Source organism: Mauremys reevesii, linkage group 2 (genome assembly GCF_016161935.1).
Source record: "Mauremys reevesii isolate NIE-2019 linkage group 2, ASM1616193v1, whole genome shotgun sequence".
NCBI lineage: Eukaryota > Metazoa > Chordata > Testudines > Geoemydidae > Mauremys > Mauremys reevesii.
Window position 1 is genome coordinate 198,395,778 of NC_052624.1, and position 22,702 is coordinate 198,418,479.

Below are 22,702 nucleotides of genomic sequence, written 5' to 3' on the forward strand. Positions count from 1 at the left end.
CAATGGAGAAGATCATTTCTAAGGGCACAACATGCATCTCAGACTTTTAAAAACATTCAGAAGGGTGATATTGCTAGGAACCTCATTTTTGTAGAACATGATTTACTCCCTAATTATCTTTCTCCCTGGAAGGTTATCATCAGCTGTAAAAAACAGGTTAAAAATTAGTAGGATCTGCCTATATCAAAGTCAAAGTAGAACAGTGCACTGAAATTAATCTTATGTTTGTCAAGTGTTGTATGCTTGCACATTAAGACTCCAACACTTTTTGGATTTTCAGCAGATTTCAATAGGAGTTTCTGAAATGACTCCCTGTATTTAAAAGCATGGAGTCTTAGCTGATTCAGCGAAAAATGAAAAGCTCTGCTCTGAAGGGAATGCGCCTTTTCCCCCTCAGGCCTGTCTACACTAGGAAGTTTTAATGACAAAAGTTCTTCCAGAAGACTGCTACCAACAAAGTTACTCTGGTAGAATGCGTTCATATTTGGCTGCTCTTGCCAGTACCGAGTGTCCTCACAGCACCAGGGGTGTATTAGCAAAAGATGTGTGGCACTGTGAATAGGCAACTCATTGTGTCCCCCACAACTATCTGGCACACTATCATTTAGGACATTTTTGTATGTATTGTGGAACTGCTTCTGTGTACTGGGGGATACCATCACTCATCTCAGAGACTTGTGGGGGTTCAGGGTCAAATTCCCACAAATTCTTTTTTCCCTTCCCATAATCACTCTTTTTTTGTGTGCTATATTTCCTTGGATGAACTGATTATAAAGCAGAGCCATCTGAGAACACATCTTATACTGTATCTACGGCTGTATCAAGATTTTGTTTTAAAATAGAGGGGGCTTTCCCCATGTTTTTTCTCATTTTGTGGTTCCTTTTGGAAACAGTACTCTCTCTGTCATGTACGGACTAAATTTAGTACTTATCAGATATAACATCTACATGATATCCTTTTCCTTCATCACAAGGAACAAACAACAAACCACATGTCTGTGATAAAATATAATTACCACAATAAGAATTATGCGGAACATAGACTTGCAGCATGATTTCTGCTTTAAGGGGAATGAAGGAGAAATACAATATGCTAATGAATAACACACTGAAATCATTGCAGAATATAATCCAAATACTCTAAAGCTACTTTCAAAGTCCAGGCAATGGTCTGCTCCCTAACATCGAATGCATTAGTCATTTACTTGAAAGCACCTAGAGATTATAAATGGACAGTTTTAAATATAATGCATAAAATAAACGTTATGATAAAGACAAGCCCTTACAGATGTATAATGCTTTCATCATGAATAACCCTACAGGGAGGCCACGAGAGACTCAGCATATGTAAATTGCATCCATAAAGAAATACTATAAAAATATACATTAATAAATACTTAAAACAATTTAGTAAGGAAATAACAGATAGAATGACCTATTCTTACATGTTCAACGAGGCACAGGGTCTGGTCTCACTATCCATAGAGGCTACTGACACATTACCTTCCTATCTGCTTCAACCACAAACTAAAGCATGTAAAGTATCTTGATTAATAGTCAATTTGCAGAGAACAAACAAACAAAGCAGGGGAAAGCAGAGAAGGCAGAGGGTAAGGAAAGGAGTAAAAAACTGGAAAATATACATATACAATACTATATTTATAGATCTACGATTATAGGAATAATTGCAGTTTTAATTTAAAACAAGAGCATACATGAAGTTACCACGTGATGTGCAATTTACGTCAACAGATTTACTCTGAACTTTCTGTAAATTGATGTGATGGGAGGATTTGGTTCATAATCTCTCTTATTTTTAATTTTTTAGGAGCTTTTAGTAAAAACTCAAGCTGCTTCTCTTTGGCTTCCCATCACCCTTCTTTATACATAATATATTTGCACATGCACATTTTTGGGGAACAAAAAGATATGAACTTTTGGAGAAAACAGGTTGCTACCTATGTTCACTATTTTCAAATAGTCACAACTTTGCCATATCTGCAAGACATAGTCTATCTGAGAACTATGCTAAGTCTGGAGTTTGAAGAAAAAGTTGTTTTGAGTTATCTAAATGCCAGTGATGTACCAGTAATTTTTTAACATGAGGGCTTGGGGGAAGAAAGTGAGACACTCTTCCTTTCTTCTAAAAAATTGCATAGGTGTCCATATAGGTACAGACGACAAAGAAGACTGTGGATAGGGAACATTTTTCTGCTTGTCTTTTTTCAGGGCAGTATCTTTTTTCACCATTTGGAGAGCTTAGGGTAGAATGGGCTGCTGAGAACTTCCCCCAGTTATAAAGAGAGGTACAGAGCATTAGAAAATAAAATTCCCACTGACCAAGATGAATGGAAAGAGAACAAGCCAGAAATGGCAAAAATGAAACGTTTTGAGCTCTATAGAAAAAGGAAGAGAGAGATTTAGAGGCCACATGTATATCCTGCAGGAGGCAAAACAAAAACTGGGACTCTCTTGGAAAGGCAGTGTCAAGTTTTTCTCCTGATAGAAAAGGTTGGTCCTTCTTCCAAGTCTGTTAAAGCAGAGGAAAATCCATTATCTGGAATGGTGACTGGGTATGATTGAAAAAAACCACAACAGTCTTTGCAGGTAGCTGCAGTGGGAACACTCCTTTTACTTATTGAAGGGACTCAAGGAGACAGGTTAAAAATATTGGCAGTGCTTTCAAACACACACTTTCCATAGAAAGGTAGTGGCTGCGTGTGTGTGTGGGGGGGGTGTTGTTGTTGCTGTCTTTTTAATTATCTTCTCAACTGTGTAATTTTTGCAGTTTACTCCTTTAGCCTATGACAATCACACAACAGCAACTCTAGTTTGATTATGGTAATTGCCTTTTAGCAAGGCATACAAATTGTTCAGAATGCCTCAGCATGTATGTTTACTGATTTGTGAATACTGGCTTGGCCTGTGCTTTTTACAATGTTTGCCTATGAAGTGGCATATTTACTTTACAGTGAGTTGGCTTTATTGGGTTTTAAGACCTTAAATGGTGTAGTTCTTTGCTATTCTTCATTCCTTTTTCTTGAGCCACATCCTGGTAGGAATCTGCACTCTCACACCACTTGCCTGTTATTGTGTCTTCATTCATGAGGATGTTAGGTTCTTGTTGTGGTGTGTCCAGGGGTATGGAACAACTGGTTTCCCTGAGTATCTATCGCTTTTGCTTAAAATGAGTTTTATTTATTATGTTCACTGTTGGCTCATATTTATTGTTTTCGCCATCCAATCCCCTTTTGCCCCGATCCCTACCTCGTTCTCAAAAATGGTTTTACTTTTTCAAGAGGATTTTAAAGAAAATTTTAATTGTACTTTAATCATCCTTTTAACATACTGGCCATCACTCTGAGTGCCTTGTCTGACGTGTGGAGGTTAGTTTTATAAAGACATTATTACATTTCCATTAATAAGTTTAATAGGAGATTCTTAACTTTACCATTTCTGCAGTGTGGGTTGCTAATTATTATTTATCAAGCACCAGTAGCATGCTCAACATTGTATATAAAACTAGAGGTAATTCAGCATCACTCAGTACTTTTTCCCTGAATCAGAACATCTGAGCTGGTCTGAAAGGCCATCACCTTCTTTGAATTCAAATTCCTCAAGAAGATCCACTGCTACCACGATTCCTACAAGAAACTGACTAGAAATGGCAGATAGAGAGGCAATGAGGGACAGTCGATAACCCAAGTTACAGAAAAACAAAAGAACAACACTATATCATCAAGGACCTTAAACCTGCTACCATGCACTTCTCAGCGCAAACTGGGGCCAAGATATGATCAATTGCTACCTTTATTTATCCTTGTATCTACTTTTGTCAATTCTGTGTCTATTTGTCTTTTAGATTGCATGCTCTTTGGGGCAGGGTCTTATATATTTGTACAAAGGTTAGTATGCTGGAGGTGCTAGCGAAGAAGAGAATTTCCTAAGGCCTTGTCTACACTAGAAAAGGTTTCCTGGTAGAGCTATGCCAGCAATCCCTCCTAGTGAAGACGTGGGAGGATTAAACCAGCAAAAGAATTCTTTTGCAGGTATAAGTTCATCTATACTATGGCTTTTGTTTGCATGGCTATGTTGGTTAGGGGTGTGATTTTTTTCACACTCCTAAATAACATAGCTGAGTTGGCAAAACTTTAAGTGTAGATAAAGCATAAGCGATTATTTCTGGGGCAATCATTTATATTTAATTTTCCTGACAAAAAGCTCGGAAGAAAGATAAACAATTCTCCAAAATTCATATTATCTGAAATTCAGAATGCCAATTTCCAAAATGAGTATTTTCTGAATTTCAAATATGTCCTCACAAGCTGTAAGTAAGGTATTGAAGCTTTCCTTTACATACATACATACACACATACACACAAATTGGAATGGGAATCTAGATATGTATTCACAATGTACCAGTTACCAGGATAAAATATTGAGTGTAAAGTGACACTTAATCATAAATTATTGTGATGTAATTTTAAAAATTAATCAAAAAAAAACTCTGATGAAAGGAAAGTAAAAACTAAACACTATTTGCAGAAAAGCCAGAGAAACGAGGTCCATTTTTCAGTTCAAAATTCACCTTTGCACATTTTAGAATCTAAACACAATCAAACACACAATCTTCCCATGATTAACTGGGAATTCACTGGGATGTAAATCAGGCAAGATTTTGGTTCTACAAATTGTAAGAATGGATTGTTGGACCAATTTATGGAACCACTGAAGCACCATATTAGTGAATTCTTTCTCTGTGGACACCTTTTTTGCTCTGACAATTAAACTAGAAGTTTCCTGACACATTTCATATCTATTTTCTTTTCCTACAACCTAATTTAGGCTAAAATTAATCTTTGCCTAAAAAGTCCATATAAATAGTCATAATTAAATCAGAAAAGAGTATATGGAAGAAGAACAGCAAGTTTGCAGATGACACTAAACTGGGAGGAGTGGTTGATACGCTGGAGGGTAGGGATAGGATACAGAGGAACCTAGACAAATTAGAGGATTGGGCCAAAAGAAATATGATGAGGTTCAACAAGGACAAGTGCAAAGTCCTGCACTTAGGACGGAAGAATCCCATGCACTGCTACAGACTAGGGACCGAATGGCTGGGCAGCAGTTCTGCAGAAAAGGACCTAGGGGTTAAGGTGGACGAAAAGCTGAATATGAGTCAACAGTGTGCCCTTGTTGCCAAGAAGTCTAATGGCATTTTGGATTGTATAAGTAGGGGCATTTCCAGCAGATCGAGGGATGTGATCATTCCCCTCTACTCAGCACTGGTGAGGCCTCATTTGGAGTACTGTGTCCAGTTTTGGGCCCCACACTACAAGAAGGATGTGGATAAATTGGAGAAAGTCCAGCGGAGGGCAACAAAAATGATTAGGGGGCTGGAGCACATGACTTATGAGGAGAGGCTGAGGGAACTGGGATTGTTTAGTCTGCAGAAGAGAAAAATGAGGGGGGATTTGATAGCTGCTTTCAACTACCTGAAAGGGGGTTCCAAAGAGGATGGATCTAGACTGTTCTCAGTGGTAGAAGATGACAGAACAAGGAGTAATGGTCTCAAGTTGCAGAGGGAGAGGTTTAGGTTAGATATTAGGAAAAACTTTTTCACTAGTAGGGTGGTGAAGAACTGGAATGGGTTACCTAGGGAGGTGGTGGAATCTCCTTCCTTAGAGGTTTTTAAGGTCAGGCTTGACAAAGCCCTGGCTGGGATGATTTAGTTGGGTTTGGTCCTGCTTTGAGCAGGGGGTTGGACTAGATGACCTCCTGAGGTCCTTTCCAACCCTGATATTCTATGATTCTATGAACAGTACTTATACAATAAAGAACAACTGAACTGGTTACTTTAAAGCTAAAATAAAGTTTTTTTGGGGGCAGCATTATTGTTGCATTAGGAGAGACAAATTTAGCTTAAATTTAATTAGGCACACTCTCCAACTGCTTAGACTCCTTTACTGACTTACCTTAAAACCAGAGTTGCAATTCAGCTGAAAAATAACAAGAACCCACTCTGGTTTAGACTGAAGTGTAATATTTCTTTTTCAAGTACAGGGGCTTAGCCCTGACATTTTCCCAATACCACATAAAGCTTATTTAATTTTTGTATCTCTTAACTTCCACATTCCCATATTTCTTTTTTCAAATCTGTCAGTGCAGCATTAATTTAGAAAAACCACCACCACCACCCCAGACTTCTTGTAGATCCAAATATAAACAAAGCAGTGCACATATGTTAGGACAGAAAATAGCATGTATGAAGCGTCTGGTGAGTGTGCAGTCCCTTAAGAAATAAATCTCTTTGGTCTTTAAATTACTCAGTGGTGCACAATGATCAATTTGAAAACAAAAAGACTGACCATCTGTCAATGAAGAAGTACACTAAAAGTTTAAAGAAAGTCAAACTTGAAGTTTAAATAACTTGACAGTATCCCTTAATCTGCCACTAAATGTCCAATTTGCCCATAGTATTTTATTTTTTAAACATTCAAGTTAAAATTATTATAATTAAACAGATATTCCATGGAATGTTAGACTTGAGATAGCAGAACATTGAATACATTTTCTATAGAGCAAGGCAAAAAAATCCACAAGAAAAATGTAAAATATATTTGTTACGTAATGATAGCATACGAATGGGTTAAGCTCTTTAGTCAACCAACTAATCTCTTCCACAGAGAAACACACACACACACACACACACCAATAAGTTTCAAAATAATGCATTTAATTAAGTTCCATATTTCAACAGAAAGTGGAGAAAGTTGAATAAATACACCTAACTAGCTTGTAAAAGACTCTTACAATTCTGTAAAACATACAATAAAGCTCATTTGGTCATATCTCATTCTATTCTTCCACTTGACTACAGAACAATATAGACAAACAGAAGTGGATACATTTCTGCTGGGTCGACAGAATGATCTACAACGTCTTTTTCTAATTCACTTGACAAATCTTGAACACGCGATTCCAGTCAGCCTGTATTTTTATTGTTGCACTATTTTAAGATGCTGCTACAAACCAGCAACTCATGTTAAAGAATTCCAGAGCTAAACAATTTCCATGCTTATTGCAACTAACATGTAGATGTTAACCTTTCCTTGATCTGATAGTATGAATATGCTGTTTTGTCAGGTTTTATGATTTACATATGTAGTCATGAATTGTCCGTGTCCTAGATGGACATCACCTATTAAGCCAAAGAACAGAACCTTGGGTAAATAAAAGGTGTCTTTCGGTTACTTTAGTAAACTATTAAAAAAAATATTCTAAACAATTTCCTTAAATTACAGGCTTTTTAGTAAACATTTTTTCACTGAAATGGAGGGGAGCATTGTTTCTTTAAATATCTGTAATGAAAAAACTTCAAAAAGTAAATTTAAATTTTTAAATATTTACATATTTAACCTTTAACCAAATAAGCCCTCATTGGAACACTGTCATTTTTAAAAAAGTCAAATATCACAAATTCTAGTAATTCTTAGTTAAGATTCTAAACACCAGCCTTAACTCTGCCCAGGGGCGGCTCTACAAAGTAGGCTGCCCCAAGCAGCGCGGAGCGCTGCGCCGCCCTTCCCCAGTCCCGCGGGGTCCTCTTCCGCGGCTCCGCATCCTGGGAGGCGTCATTTGCTCGTGGAGCTCCGCCGCATGCCTGCGGCAGGTCCACCGGAGCCCGGACGAGCGGACCTGCCGCAGTCATGCCTGCGGAGCTCAACCGAGCCGCTGGAAGACGGGACCCGCCGCAGGCATGACTGCGGCAGGTCCGCTCGTCCCGGGCTCTGGTGGACCTGCCGCAGGCATGCCGGCGGGAGCTCCACCGGAGCCAAATTACGCCCTCCCCAGGATGCCGCCCCAAGCGGGCGCTTGGCCCGCTGGTGCCTAGAGCCGCCCCTGACTCTGCCCCTCTACTGTAGCCCACTCCCTTGCCTTACAAGAGACTCTCACCTAGTTGTAATATGAAATAAATTTAAGTTTTTTACTTTTGCACATGAATTACAAAAAGATGGCTTTTTATTATAACCCGCATCCACCCTTCAAGGCCTACAGCTTGAGGTTGAGGCAAAGCTTCTTAATCTCAGTAAGAGTCCTTTTATTAACTTCAGTAAACTTTGGATCAGGTCTCATATGAAGTGTAGGAGAGCTCAAGTCTGTACTGGGAGTTGGTTTAGGATGCTGGAGGTCTGCAATCTGCATGTGTAGAATGGATGTGGTAAAGGTTGATCTCGGGCTTGTACCTGAACGGGGGGAAATCTCAGACCAACAGCAGAAGGGTAAACTGGGTAAGACAGGGTGATCAACAGAGACAGAGATGTAAGAAGCTCATACATTGAGGGAAAGGAAAGACTTTTTGCCCTCTATTATACCAGGATGTTAAGTAAGGTTGGGCTGTCATATATTACACATATAGTACTACACTGCATATACAGTAACATTTTATTTTAAACATTTGGCTGTTTTTTATGAGTGAAAAGCTTTAAAAATAATTACAATACTGTAACTTTAAAGCATCTCTTGTGATTTACCTCACACTTTAAAAAAATATTCTCCACCAGGCAGAAAAGAGCTTTTTTTTTTCCAGGTAGAATTAGAGTTGACTTTTGACTGAAATCATCTTTCAATGATGGAGTTACTTCTGTGATTCCATAATTTTAAGAAAGATGACAAACTGTTATTAAAAACAACCTTAAAATAAGGTTAAGGATGCTGTTTTACACGTCATCGTTATCTTTAGGATTAGAAAAATTAACCCTCCTAATCCATACTTAACGACTATTTTCTTTAGTTAATGGCCTTAGATGAATCTCAGGACAATAAATCAGCTCTGACAATAATCAGTCTGGATTAGTAACAGTATAAACAGCACAACAGCAATAATATTTAAACAAACCAAGAAATTCACTTCATGAGTAAACGAATACATCTGAGTGAGGAAGTCCATGTTTAACCTGCTCTGCCAACTTTTTTGGAATAGAGGGGTAGGGAAGTGGGTCCAAATGTTGCTACAAGTAGTAAGGTTAAAATTACACAAATACTCTCAATTTCTAAGAGAACGCTTCACGCTTTCTTTACAGCAACATATTTTAGCATTTTAAACTCATGAAAAATCCAGCAATTCCTTTGCTCCTATGCATGAAATAAGTCTAAATTCAAATACACATATCTTTATTTTCATTTTTAAAGGGGCACAATTAACTTGAAAATAACATTACCATCTTACAATTTTGAACCTATTGTAAATAAGACTTCAATTATATAACTGAGATTAGAGAATATTTTATATTTTTCTACTTTTTCAGTTTACTTTGTGTCTAGTAAGTTTTACATTTTTGTTGCTAGTGTAGGCAGCAAGCAGCAGAAAGGTGTGCATACAGAAAGCAGAGGGAAAATATGGCTGGGAGTCAGTGGGTTTGGTGGTTTTGCTTTCAGGCTTCCCCCAAAAAACCCTTCTAAACATAAATAGGTGAGCAGTGAAAATATTTTTTCACATTAATTTCTAAAAGATTGAAAATATGCTTTTAGTTAAACTGAATTATTTCAAACCTAAGAAGTAAGTGTTACTTTTTTACGAGGTGGAGCAAATGCAAAATTAATATCTAACTAAAATTACTCCTGAACCTCTGCAGTGACATGAAACAAAATCATCATCAGGAAAATACTACACACTTGATTTATAACTCCCTCATCAGCTGTCTTTCAAGAGACTGGTCTAGTTGTTGGTTAACAGCCAAAAATATACACCAATCCTTTTGTTCTAGAAACTGTGATAGTAAACCCCTTTGTACCAAAAGAATCATCAGCATGGATGAAGTTATTATTCTATATTCCTAACCCACCTCTATTTTCCCATCTTTAAACAGTGTTTTACTGGTGTCATAAGGTTTCTGTTTTGTTTTGAAAATACAGTTAAGTGGAAAGAATTTGCTCATTAAATGGTCAAACAAGATTTATTTCTCCTCCACATACTGAGTTTTTATAATTGGAAAAGTACCCTATCAACATGTGTCCAGCCGTGAAAAAACAAAAAACAAACAAACAAAAAAACCTTTGTCATCATCACAGTGGTTTGTTTATGTAAAAACAAGAAGAGTGCCTTTCAGGGGAGAAAACTGTTGTTCTAGTTTTTACATATCATTTACAGTAATTTAGTGAAACCAGGAGCCCAGCTTTTAACAAAGTGTTGCTGCATTAATAAATCAGTAATTTCTTTCAGATATAAAAAGTATTTTTGCGACCTATATTTAATAACTGGCTACCAAGTTAAGAGTGAATTGCTGTTTCTATTAACATTTTCCCCCTGGCTTATAATTCAACAGTTTAATTTACTGTATCATACATGGTCTTCATTTGGGTGAATTTTCCTCCTAAAATATGGTTTAAGCACCTTTTTTAAAGATAAAAGCAAACCAAAATAAAGGTTTGTAATTGTCTCAGAACTTTTGGTATCAGTAAGCTAATGAAAAGATAGTTTTAAAAACAGAAATGTTATGGACACTCAGACCATGTTCACATTATATTGCAGTTGAAAATATACAAATCACAACTATGTTTTAACGCATACTTCAAGTGTTCGAGCAGAGTTTCCTTCACCAGTAGGCAGAGGGACTCTTCTCCTCTCGTGTACCTCCAGTAATCACTCCTGCCAGCTTTCCCTCAATTCCCACACTCCACACAAAAGAGACATAATTTTGGCAGCTCTATTCCAGGGAGCACCTGTCTCATCAACAAGCATTCTGAAGCCTCCAGTCAGCTGAGTTCTTTGGCCATGTCGACACTAGAACACTAAAGTAGTGTTAAAGTAACTAGTTAACAATGAAAGCAGAACTGTATTTGACAATCATTTTCAAACACAGATTTTTGCAAACATGATTTTAGCATATTTTGATCTCCAGGATAGATGAGTTTCTGAAACACGATATTGAGCTCCTGTGATGGTTCTTGGGGTACCCAGGACTATAAGATACCTTGTTACCCAGTTCCTTCTTAGCAGGGCTCTATCCCAGTTTCTGAACTGTTAGCAACCTGCATGGAGTCTGGGCACATAGATTGTTACAGTCATATTTAGAAGCCATATTTAGAATAGTTACAAATGGTATGTACTCAGGGCTCAATCTGTAAGACTCCCAAAAAACTCTGCAGCTCTCCATTAAACAAAAGAAGTACTTCTGGCCTTTGTTTCAAATGGTGGCCTTTACAACCAAATGCCACATTCTCCTTTAGGAACCTAAATAAAGTATTCTTTTCTCCTATTTATGAATAGGAGACCCCTCTCTCATTAGGGGTCTCTGTCACACATTGTCACATTCAGGATTTGACAGCTAAAATGTCTATAACTGGAAATTAGAAAAGAACATTTACTACCTTACAGAACTGTGTTTCTCTCTTCAAGTGACTGTCCACATGGATTCCACTTCTGGTGACCTGCAAGATGTGATCTCCTAGGTAAGAGGTGGGGTTGGAGCAAACTTAAGAGATTGGTATGGCAGATGAATCACCTGACTGAAATTCAAGTCTAAAACAACCTTTGTTATGAATTCAGGTTGATGCCTCAGGGTCACTTTATCCTTATGGACCACTGTGTAAGGTGGACCAGGAATAAGAGCCTGAATATCCCTCACCCTTTTGGCTTCTGTTATTGCTAATAAAAAGGCCATTTTCATAAATAGATGGTACTGTGGGCACATTGCTAGGGGCTCAAAAGGGAGGACCCATTAACACAGTGGTCCCCAAACTGTGGGGCACGCCCACCTAGGGGGGCATGGAGGAACATTTGCGGGGGGGGGGGGAGAAGGAACACCACCCAGTTCCATTCTGCCCCCAGCTGCAGCCGTACTCTGCCCCCTGCTCTGCCCCCAGCTGCAACTCCACTACGCCCCCTGTTCTGCCATCATTCCCTCTCTGCCCTCAGGCCAGATCTGCCTCTAGCCCCAGCTCCCCACCCCCATCCCCAGTTCTTTCCCCAGCTCCATTTTCAACCCAAACTCCTCTGCTGAGCCAACTTTGCAGTAATGGAGAGGGGCACAGACAGAATTCATTACTGGTAAGGTGGGGGACAACAGAAGTTTGGGCACCACTGCATTAACTTAGCTAACACTATATTAAGAGTCCTAGTCCAGGAGTGAGGGGGCTCCTGGACTAGGGGAAACACATGAATAAAGCCTTTGGGGAAACTAGCAACTGTGGGATGGGAAAATATGATGTGATCCTGTATCGGGAGAGATGGTAAGTTGTTATTGCTCCTAAGCACACCCTGAGAGAGCTGACTGATAGCCATGAGTTCTTTCTGGATAACCGGTCATCCAGAATAACAGAAATCAGAGTGTCTAGAGGAGACAGATTGGGCTGTGCTGCCCAGAGTGTGTCTTCCATTTCGCTGCATAAATCAGCCTAGGAGAGTCCTTTGTGCTTCACACTAACATAGTCAGACCTTAGCTTCTTTCAGTGCTATTTTACCAGCCAGCATCCATACTGTGAGGGGCAATGATGCTGAGTCCTGATGTACAATCTGCCCTTCTCTCTTGGAGATTATGTCTGGTAAAACAGGTAATGTTATCATGTGCTGTGCTGACAGTTTCATTAGGTTGGAGTACCAGAACTGTCTGGGCCAAGCTGAGTCCATTACTACTGAGTCCTGTCAGCATTTCTTTAGGACCCTTGGTACTAATGGGATTGGTGGTAAGGCACAGATTATCTCTGGAGTGCACAAGATGAGGAAAGCATCTGACAGAGAACCTGGGCTCAGACTCCGACCTTGAGTAAAACATCTGACACTTTGCATTTTTGTCTGTGGTGAATAGATCTGCTTTTGAGTGACTCCACCTGTGGAAAATGCTTTGCAGGATGGAGTCTGATAATCCATTTGTAGTCAGTTGTGAATTGCCTGCTGATCTGGTAAACGAGGACATTCTGCAAATCTGGTAGATGCAGAGCTACTGTTGTGATCTGGTTATGAATAGACCAGTTCCATAGGCAAACAGCATCTTGACAAAAGGGGGGGAGGAATATTCTCCTCCCTGTCTGTTGATCTAAAACTTTGCTGTTGTGTTGTCTGTCATGACCTGGACTGTCAGTCCACTTAGAATGGGGAGAAATGCTGTGCAGGCTAGCTGAATAGCTCTAAGCTCCAGGAGTCAAGTATCAGAGAGGGGTAGCCATGTTAGTCTGGATCTATAAAAGCTGCAAAGAGTCCTGTGGCACCTTATAGACTAACAGACGTATTGGAGCATGAGCTTTTGTGGGTGAATACCAACTTGGTCGGATGCAGCTCCAGGAGGTTTATACCAAGGTTAATCTCTTCAGTGGTCCGTAGGCCTTGAGTTTGAAGGTGATCTTCCTGGCTGAGTGCAGAACCATCAGTTATCAAGAAGTACAGAAAATGATATCCCTTTGCTTACTTGGAGAATGTACCTGTACCCTTATGATATCCATGTCCATGTGATATCTGTTTGGAAGATATTCAGATTTCAACTCTCTTTGCATGCAACATAGGTGAAATCTGGCATGCTATGTATCATTAGTGCAGCAGGCCACATGACTAAGAAGTCTGAGGCAGTGTCTTACAGATGTTCGAGAGTGAACCTGCAGCTGGTTGATGAGGTCTACCATGTTACTGAATCTTTCTTGTGCAAGATAAGCTCTTGCTGTTGTGGAATCTAGCACTGGCCTTATAAACTCTATTTTTTGAGTCAGCTCTAATGTTATCTCTGATCACTCGGAGTCCCAGAGTACAGAAAAATTGGATCATATGAATGGAGATGTTCACCTGATGCAGTGATTGAATGAGCCAATCATCAAGGTACAGATATACCTACATCCTTTTCCTTTCCCAGGTGGGCCACTATGACTGTTAAGTACATGGCAAATACTCTTGGCACTGCTGAAAGACTGAAGGGCAGGACTCAGTGCTGACAGTGGGGAATTTCACACTAGCAATCTGTGTGGTGGACGGATTGATATGTGAACGTATGCCTCCAGTAGGTCAAGAACTGTAAACCAGTCTTGAGGATCTAAGGATGGGATTATAGAGGCCAGAGTTACCATTCAGAATATGAGGTGACAGATAAAGGTGATGAGATTTCTGAAATCCAGAACTGGGTGTCCCTCCTTCTATGGGATTAGAAAATAATATGAGTAAAACCCAACCCCTCCGAACACACTGGTCACATGAACAAGAGTGAGATGAGCAGGTAGGAGATGCCTCTCTTCTGTGTTCTGAAGGGGAGGGAGCAAAAGACTCCTCCTCCCCTAGTGGTGGGGCTACTTTAACAGGGGTCCTAGGGTGAGCGAAACTCTCTCTCTTTGCCGGCATTGAAAAGGTGCAAGGTGCGGCGCTAGCAGCTGTGAGCCACTCCAGGCAGCAGGACACTCAGTACCGTCAATAGTACAGTGTATGTCTCCCTCACAGTAGAAAGTAGATATGACTCAGGAAGAACTTGGTGCAAAGAAAATTGGTGCCGAGAGTGACTGCACCACAGTATTTGGTACCAGCGTCGTGGGTACTGAGGTGATGGGCACTTGGTGAACTAATAACAGTACAAAGTGTTGGTACCAGGCAAAGTACTGAGCTCCACTAGAGACGGTACTGATGGTCAGTGCCCGATCTCTGTTAGGGTGTCAAAGGGACATGATATGGACTGTGACCTACCCTTTACTTGAGCAGCTTGAGGCTATTTATGCTTCTTTCTACTCCATTCCTGGGAGGCTGACCTTGATTTGTGCTCCTTGATGGAGCAGTGTTCTTTCCAACCCCTTTCATATGAGTGGATGGCAGAGGACATAGCTGGTCTTAGAAGATGTTGCCTTCTTGGATGAATGAGCCCAGGAGCTTAGGGTACTGAGTTCTTTTTTAAAAAATAACAGGGATATGCTCTTTCCCAAGGCTGAAAAAGCACCTCAAGTACCCATCATTCAGTGGAATAGCTGCCTCAAATGAGGGGCAAGTTTTGAAGCCTGGGGACTCACCTTTAGCCACAAGCACTAAAACCTGATACAGGGGAAATTCCTAACACTAAGAAGACTCTTTTTTAAGTAGCCACAACTAATTCTAAAACTATGCTAACCACAACTACACTACTTAATCAATACTAACTAATTATATATATACAAACAAAAAGAATTTCAGTTGCACAGAGTGTAAATGAAGCTGATACAGCCAAGGATACTGTTTCACAGCCACAGACAGTAAGAAGGAACTGAAGGATGGCTGGGCCCTCCGGATTATATGCCTTTGGGAGGTGGTGGGGGCACGAGGATACGTAAGGTGCAGGCACAGCACTAATGGACACTGCTGGCTGAAAGTATCCAATCATGATGTGGAATGCATGTGGACAATCACTCAACTAAGAACTTTTCTTTAGTTATCCTATCTAGTACTGGGATAAATGCAGGAATTCAGATGCTAGATTTAGGAGATGAGTGAGTCTGCTTGGTCCCATCAGCTAAGCAAGCGGGCCTTGCTTGGAGAAGCAGGATGGAGACACTTTCCCAGTGCAAAGAAGAAGTGTATCAGCAGGCTGATCTCAGAAAAGAACAGTATTGAGAGAAGATGGGGCAGGTAATTGTAATCCAACAGACTTTGACAAAACAGCCAGCTCAGGATGCTGGTGAAACCCCATTCTCAAAGATAGAGCAACTGCGAAGAAAAAATGGGGTATGTGTTTTTTCCATGTATATTAGCTCAAATATAAAAATAAATTTGCTTTGGCCAAGCTTGTGTTTGCTTTTCTGAACACTTGAAAAATCAAGCTTTACTAGCACAAATATTTGCAGAAAGCTGATTTTAGGCTTGCATACTTGAGTATACCAGAAGTGGCATATTTCATATAGGACAGAATCCTGGTTGACAAAGCAGGGACGGGGTTCCTTAAATCTTCCCCAAGTCCCAGAATAGAGACAATTAAATGAGCCAGAATGCATCTTCTACAGCTAGGATCACCCACTTACACATAGTAATTTTGTAAGAATGCAATGAGACTAAATTAAATTTAAACACTGAGACCATCCAGTAAATCTTAATTTTCCTAGGAATGAGGCCTTGGTAAAAGTCTGTGTGACCCAAAAAGAAAAAAGTTTATTTTTTTTAATTGACTAATCCTTCTTATCTATTTTCCTATTCTCTAAACTTCTTTGTTTCCCTGAGAGAGAGTCAAAGCCCCAATGGCATCTTTAAGCCTTATTTCTGATTATCAGAGTTAACCTCACTCAGCCAGGTAACACAAAAATAAGTGCTGAGTCAATCAGAACTAACCAACCTAGCCAAGTTTTGAATACAGAATAATTAATACACGTAACAAATGGTTTGAGATCAATCCAAAAAATTAAAATATCTCACAATCATTAGTAATTTTGAATAATGAATAAACTTAAGAAAATTTTATACTGCTTGTGGATGTTACAGAAATATAAAAAGTTAAAATTTATGGAGTAAAATATTTGTTTCAAATTAGTCACTCAGCTCTCATATATAATGTTTTACTAAGATAAAGCCATATTTCAAAATGTTTTTAGATTTTTCATTGGTGCTTGAGTACTTCAAAAGGGTGTGCATTGACAGCACTAAAGACATTTGTTTACCCAGAGAACTGGTACAACTTATGTAATATCAAATTAAGGCTTTGTCTACACTGCTAAATGAACGACAAAACTCTGGTCATTCACAGGTGCTTTAAAAAACCCACCCATCCCCTAAAGACAAAAGTTTTGCTGCAGCAAGTGGCAGTGTAAACAGCTCGTTGTCGCTCCTGTCTACAATGTGAAACCCCGCTCATAGGGCGTGGAAGTATTTTGTCGGCAAAAGTGCGGACAAACTGCGTTTACACTGCCTGACTTTTAGTGACATGGAGTTGTGTAGTGTAGACAAAGCCTAAGTCTTTCCACATTGCCTACCTCAACCCTATTTTTAAAAGGTGAAGAGAACAGTTCAGTCTCAGTGACTGCTAAAATCATTGGTTTCTCTGCTGGGATTGCTAAGAATACTGCCAATTAGCACTGAATATGATGGGTGTGTGTACGTGCAGGTTGGTTTGTGACATGCACACTTGTTCACCACAAACAGCTTTCACATGCACATTACAAACAGCAACAATCAATCACTATCAGCTTAATTGTCTTCACGGTATGCTCTTAACAAATAAAAGGGAACTCAACATCTCATGGTTTCCATAAATCCATTTACTTTAACACACTCCTAAACTTTAGGGACACTTAATCAGTTCTACAAACTGCGATATGACTTGTTTTTTTCCCCTCTTTATAACTGGATTATCATTTATTTTGAGGAGTTCTGGATTCACAGAAGACTATACTTTGCAAACCCCTTCTAGGCACATCGTTAAAGTTTGTCATCTACTGAGAGATGGCATAAAAATAAACAATCATGAAGAGACAATATAATTTATAAAATAGTTAAAGTTGTGGTTGAAATCATTTTTCAAAAGTCTGTTTCATGTGGCCAGCTATGGATTGAAATTTTTAATAACCAACATTATTGCCTACTAAACTGCCTATGCTCTAGGCAGGTCAGCACCTGTGCAGCATTAAATCATAGCCGTGTGTTTCTCTCAAGGGATTTAAATTTCCAGAGTATTAGAGCAGTGGGTCTCAACTTTTCCGGATCACTGTACCCCTTTCAGGAGTCTGATTTATACCTCAGTTAAAACCTACTTGCTTACAAAATCAGACATAAAAATACAAAGGTGTCACTGCACATTGTTTCTGAAAAATTGATTACTTTCTCATTTTTACCATATCATTATAAAATAAATCAATTGGAATATAAATATTGTACTTACATTTCCATGTATAGTATATAGAGTAGTATAAACAAGTCACTGTCTGTATAAAATTTTAGTTTGTACTGACTTTACAAGAGCTTTTTATGTAGCCTGTTGTAAAAGTAGCCAAACATCTAGAAGAGTTGATGTACCCCCTGGAAGACCTCCGCGTAAACCCAGAAGTACACACATCCCCTAGCTGAGAACTGCTGTATTAGAGTACTCAAAAATACACTTCAGTGTTCACTTAATCTCCAATACTATCTAGGTAAGAGAAGTGGAATTTAAAGGAAAAATAAATGAATGAGGTTCTTGCACTCTCAAAACCATATTTTAATCTCTTATGTGCAGTGCCTCTTACATTTGTGAAGAGTATAAAAATTAAGGAGATTTACTTATTAAAAAAAAGTTGATAAAATATTTCAGCCCAGAAAGAAAGAGAAAAATAGAAGCCTGAATAAAGAATACACTGCTGGCTCTGTGAAGTGCATTTAACAAAACACTGAACTTGCTGTATTTTATTTTAAAAAACCACAAAACACCTGTCTTGTAGTTGTGAAATACTTTTTCTCAGTATGAGGTATAAATGTGTTGTATAACTTTGTAGTTAGGGATAGAATAATTCAAATCTTTGCTTAGGATACACCTAGAGCTGTCAGACCTCAAGCGAAATATCCTGCTTGGTCACAGTTTTTCCATTTCTCATAAATTCCATGCTATGTATTAATGTGACAGTCATTTAAACAAAGTTCAGGTAACAGAGGGAGTTATGGGAGAAAAACTAAAATGAATAGATGCTCAGGGCTTGATATTCATTTACATTAAGGCCCCTTTACACCAGTCTGGCAGTGTAAAGCAGCCTTACAGTGAACAGAAATGTAATTTATATAAATGAGCGTAATGAGAATGAGACCCCTGCTGTCTATGCTGGTTTCTATGGCCTCTGGTACCAGCGGGATAACGTTATACTTCTAACAAACAAAAAAAAACAAAAACAAAAAAAAAAAAACTAAGCCAAGCTTTTAAAATGTATTTTTAAACTTGCTGAAACTTCTGAATTGCAGCCAAATTAAAGTTTTTTTTAATTTGGATTTTATTTATAATTAATTTAACAACATTCAGCAATTTTTATAAAGACATCCCACCTATCTTGTAATCTAATAACTGTCGTACAAAAGAAGCTTTTTAAAAAATGGAGAGAGGATTGGTGGCCTACTGATTATACACTGTCTGCATTGCCATCTAGAAGATCAGGGTTCAACTATTGCTCTGGGATGCTTGCTCATCAAGTGAGGACAAGATGAAAACATGGTGAATGTGGCTTGCTCAACCCCTGGGAGCTTGAGGATGACTGACGTGGAAGAGTGCTATGGCCATTCAACATTACCCTTTTTTGCCAAATAAAGAAAAACTATTAGTGTGTTCGAAATGGAATTCCATGCAGTCCTCCTTAGACAGAAAGTTAGTACTTGTGTACAAAGCCTTTTCTCTATGTATAAAGGAAAATATGTGCATCTTTCCAGTAATATTTCAAACTTACTTTTAATATTATATTCTTCAGTTTAGAAGGAACAAGATAACTCTACTGTTCTAAATTATGTCAGCTTCTGGAATGGAGGTGCACATTTCTACATGAAGTAGCTGCTATCATCATATAGTACATAACATATAAATATATAACAAACAAAAGCAATATCCATTGACTCCATCATTATTGTATCAATGCTTCTATGTAATAGCGACAAGTGACTGTTTTGGGGAGCAGGTTAAAGCTAGAAATATTTTCAATCTGTCCCCCAAGATAAGAGTATGTTAACCTATTTTTAAGCAGCAGTACAATCTTTCCTGAGAGAAAGCTGTGTGTGTTAAGCACAAAACTAGGAAACCAGAATTCAGGAGTTCCAATCTCTGCTCTGACCCTGACTTCTTTTGCAGCCTCGGGGAAGTCACCTGACAACTTTCCTTCCATTTACTCAACCAAAAACCTACTTGCTTCACATGATACTTTAAGTATTAATTAGTGTTTGTGAAGCCCTTTGAAGATGGAAAACATTATATAAATTCTAAGCACTATTTTCAGAATTGTAACGAATAAAGTGATCCCAAATTACCAGATTTAGTAATAGTTCTGTCTAGCACTATTTGGATTAGATAAACTAATGCATCGTACTCTCTCTTTAACTGAGATTGTTAAACTCTTGGTGATTACAGACGCCCGCCGATTTACGCAATCGTTCTGTTCCGGAAAGCCTTGCGTAACTCGAATTTTGCGTAAGTCAGAAACGTATACCCATACGTTAGGCAAAAATTTCCGCAACTCGAAAATCCTATTTCTGGTTTATGGAACTTTTTCCGTAAGTGCGAATTTGCATAAATCAGGTCTTGTGTAACCCAGGGAGCATCTGTATCTCAAAAAATAAATGACCAATTGGAAGAGATGAGGGACAGGGCATGCAGAAAAGAAAACCTTCTTATTCTTTACATTCTTTTAGAAAAATGCAAAGTTTAATTTAACATTTTGGGATATCGGAACTGACCCCAATCCCATTTTGTCACTTTCATTTCCTTTCTGTACATAAGTATTGGAGCATAAGTCTTTTCCCACATGCCAAAATTTCCATTTGAGGCTTCTTTACCCTCACATAAACATACTTCCATTAATATTACACAATGGAATAATTTACTTTTTTCATGCCGTTCCATTGCATCCTACCCCTTTTCCCAAACAGGGCTGGCAAAGGTATGTAGGTTTTGTCTGTATGCTGGACACTTCAATCAGCACAGACCAAATCTGTACCATAGAGAAAAAAATCAACAGAAATCACAAATTTAGGGTCTTTTGCAGAGTTTGTTGTATCAGTCAGAATCATCACTTTCAGTTAAATAAGGATATTTCCAGTCAATCTGGCTACGAACTCATTACACGAGGTAAACCAGGAATGCCCAAATTGTGGCTAACTATGCCCACTGAGCTCCTTTCTACCCATACACAATTCCACCACACTGTCATGTGTAAATGCATCTATGTTTGTGTCTATGGGAGAAATGACCCAATGGCACTGAGCTGCCAGTTTATGGCAAAAGTGAGGGAATGAGTTTTCTTTGTGTTCTTGTCTCTCTGCCAGAGTCCAAACAGAGGGTGCAGAGAGAACAGAAAAACAGACCTGTGATATTGCTCCTGACCATAATTATCAGTCAGGCTGATCTCCAGAGTCTGTTCTTCAAAAACCCTAAATCACGAAGTAACTCTAAAGGCACAATTTCTGGCAATAGCAATTCACATTATAATATATATTTTTGGTCAAAGTCTAATTCAGAGTTGGGTTATTATTTCTAGTGAAGGTCAAGTTTTTAGCTTTAGCATATTGGTGAACTATTTCCTTTTTGATTAAAAGAGAGGGGTGTGCTATGTGTCATAATCTGTTCAGGATTTTCATCTCCACATCCTCACATACAGACATTTCCACTGGAACTCTGTGTAAGTCATATCCTATCAAGTGAATCCTTTTAGGGATTGTTACCTGTGTTAACACATTTACTGATTGACTTGATGTAGCCTTTTGAGAAGATAAACGGGCTAGTTTCTTAGAAGAACTGTCAGCTATTGTTTGTTTGTTGAATATACTGAAGAGACCCAACAGTAATGTAGGTTTACATTATTTTTGATAAAAATCTCAAAATCTTTAATAAATGTGAAAAAAAATAGCAATCTCACTACTATGTCGCTTGATGCTTAAAATGTTCAAATACAGAGTAATCTAAAATAAAAATTCAGAAGTGTTTTCTCTTTAAATAATCTTAATTACTTACTGTAATTGAAATTGATCTAGGTAAGTACTTTTCAAAACAGACAGCTGTTACTTAAAATTATTTGACTCACTAACTTTTTCTTTGCCTTCCTCATTAGTTAATAGCACCCGCAAAATGTGTAGCTGTCTAGTAACTGAGCAACACAGTAAAACCATCAGTACTCTTGCTGTGCATGTTTTGTATATGTAAGAAATTAGAATGTTGTTTGGTGCACCACAAACTCCCAAATCTTGCAAATATAAATATCTTTTTCAGACTTATTATAATCCATTACATTCTTGGCTATTAATTACACAAAAATAAACACTTACTACTGTGCACAGTCAATCAGTTGGTATTCGTTTGACCTCTCGAAGCATGCCTTTACTCCTTCATCATCCCAGAGCTTTTTTGCATGTTCAAAGAATTCCTGAAAATTGGAAATGTGACAAATAAGAGAAGATTTCTCAGGTTTTGTTTTAATTAAAAAGAAACACAATGGTTCCTCCCTCCTCAAATTTTCATGTTTTAAAATGGTTGCAAGATGAAAAATTATACATTTAAAGAAGAAAAGGTGAAGAATTATTAGTGAAGTCAAAGTCTCAGAAAAACTAGTTTGGACTGTTGAGTACTTTCACATACAACCTATCAATTGGTTTCAAGAATTTTATATGATCCATCCTTTCACTACTTTTCCAAAAGAGCACTTGTCTAGTTGGAAAGTAAGAATTAATCAACCGATACAGGCTAACTTCCCTGTGTGGCCAAAAGAAACGCTGAAAGGGTTGAAACCAGGTTGGTGTATCCCAGTGGCAGAAGACAAATTTCAGGTAAAAAATCAGATTAGCTGACACAATGGAATTTGAATAGCAGAAATCAAAGATGAGTTGGAACTGACTCTTAAAATTGTAGGGAAACATCAACACCAAACAACTGAGCAGACAACTCCATAGTAGCATGAATATGGCAATGTTAAAGCACCAACATTTATTTTTTGCTTTGAAGGATGGCGTGTTGGTTGCTTTTAGCAGCCTAGCAAAGAAAGCCCTGAAAGTTAGCTTCTAGTTGCTACCCCTGAGATTGGACCCTTTATTCCAGGGGTTCTTAACCCTTTCCAGACTACTGTACTCCTT

At 38.5% G+C, this 22,702-nt stretch overlaps 1 protein-coding gene across 4 annotated transcripts in view; it reads right to left on the bottom strand.

Annotated features, from left to right (window-relative positions):
• The window catches only part of GNAL (G protein subunit alpha L), a 324,240-nt gene that overhangs the window by 70,967 nt on the left and 230,571 nt on the right, over nt 1-22,702 (bottom strand). For all 4 annotated transcript variants that reach the window (XM_039526666.1, XM_039526668.1, XM_039526669.1 and 1 more), the window contains one exon: nt 21,902-21,999. In XM_039526666.1, coding sequence (XP_039382600.1) covers nt 21,902-21,999 — 98 coding nt within the window. The remainder of the gene's footprint in view (nt 1-21,901; nt 22,000-22,702) is intronic.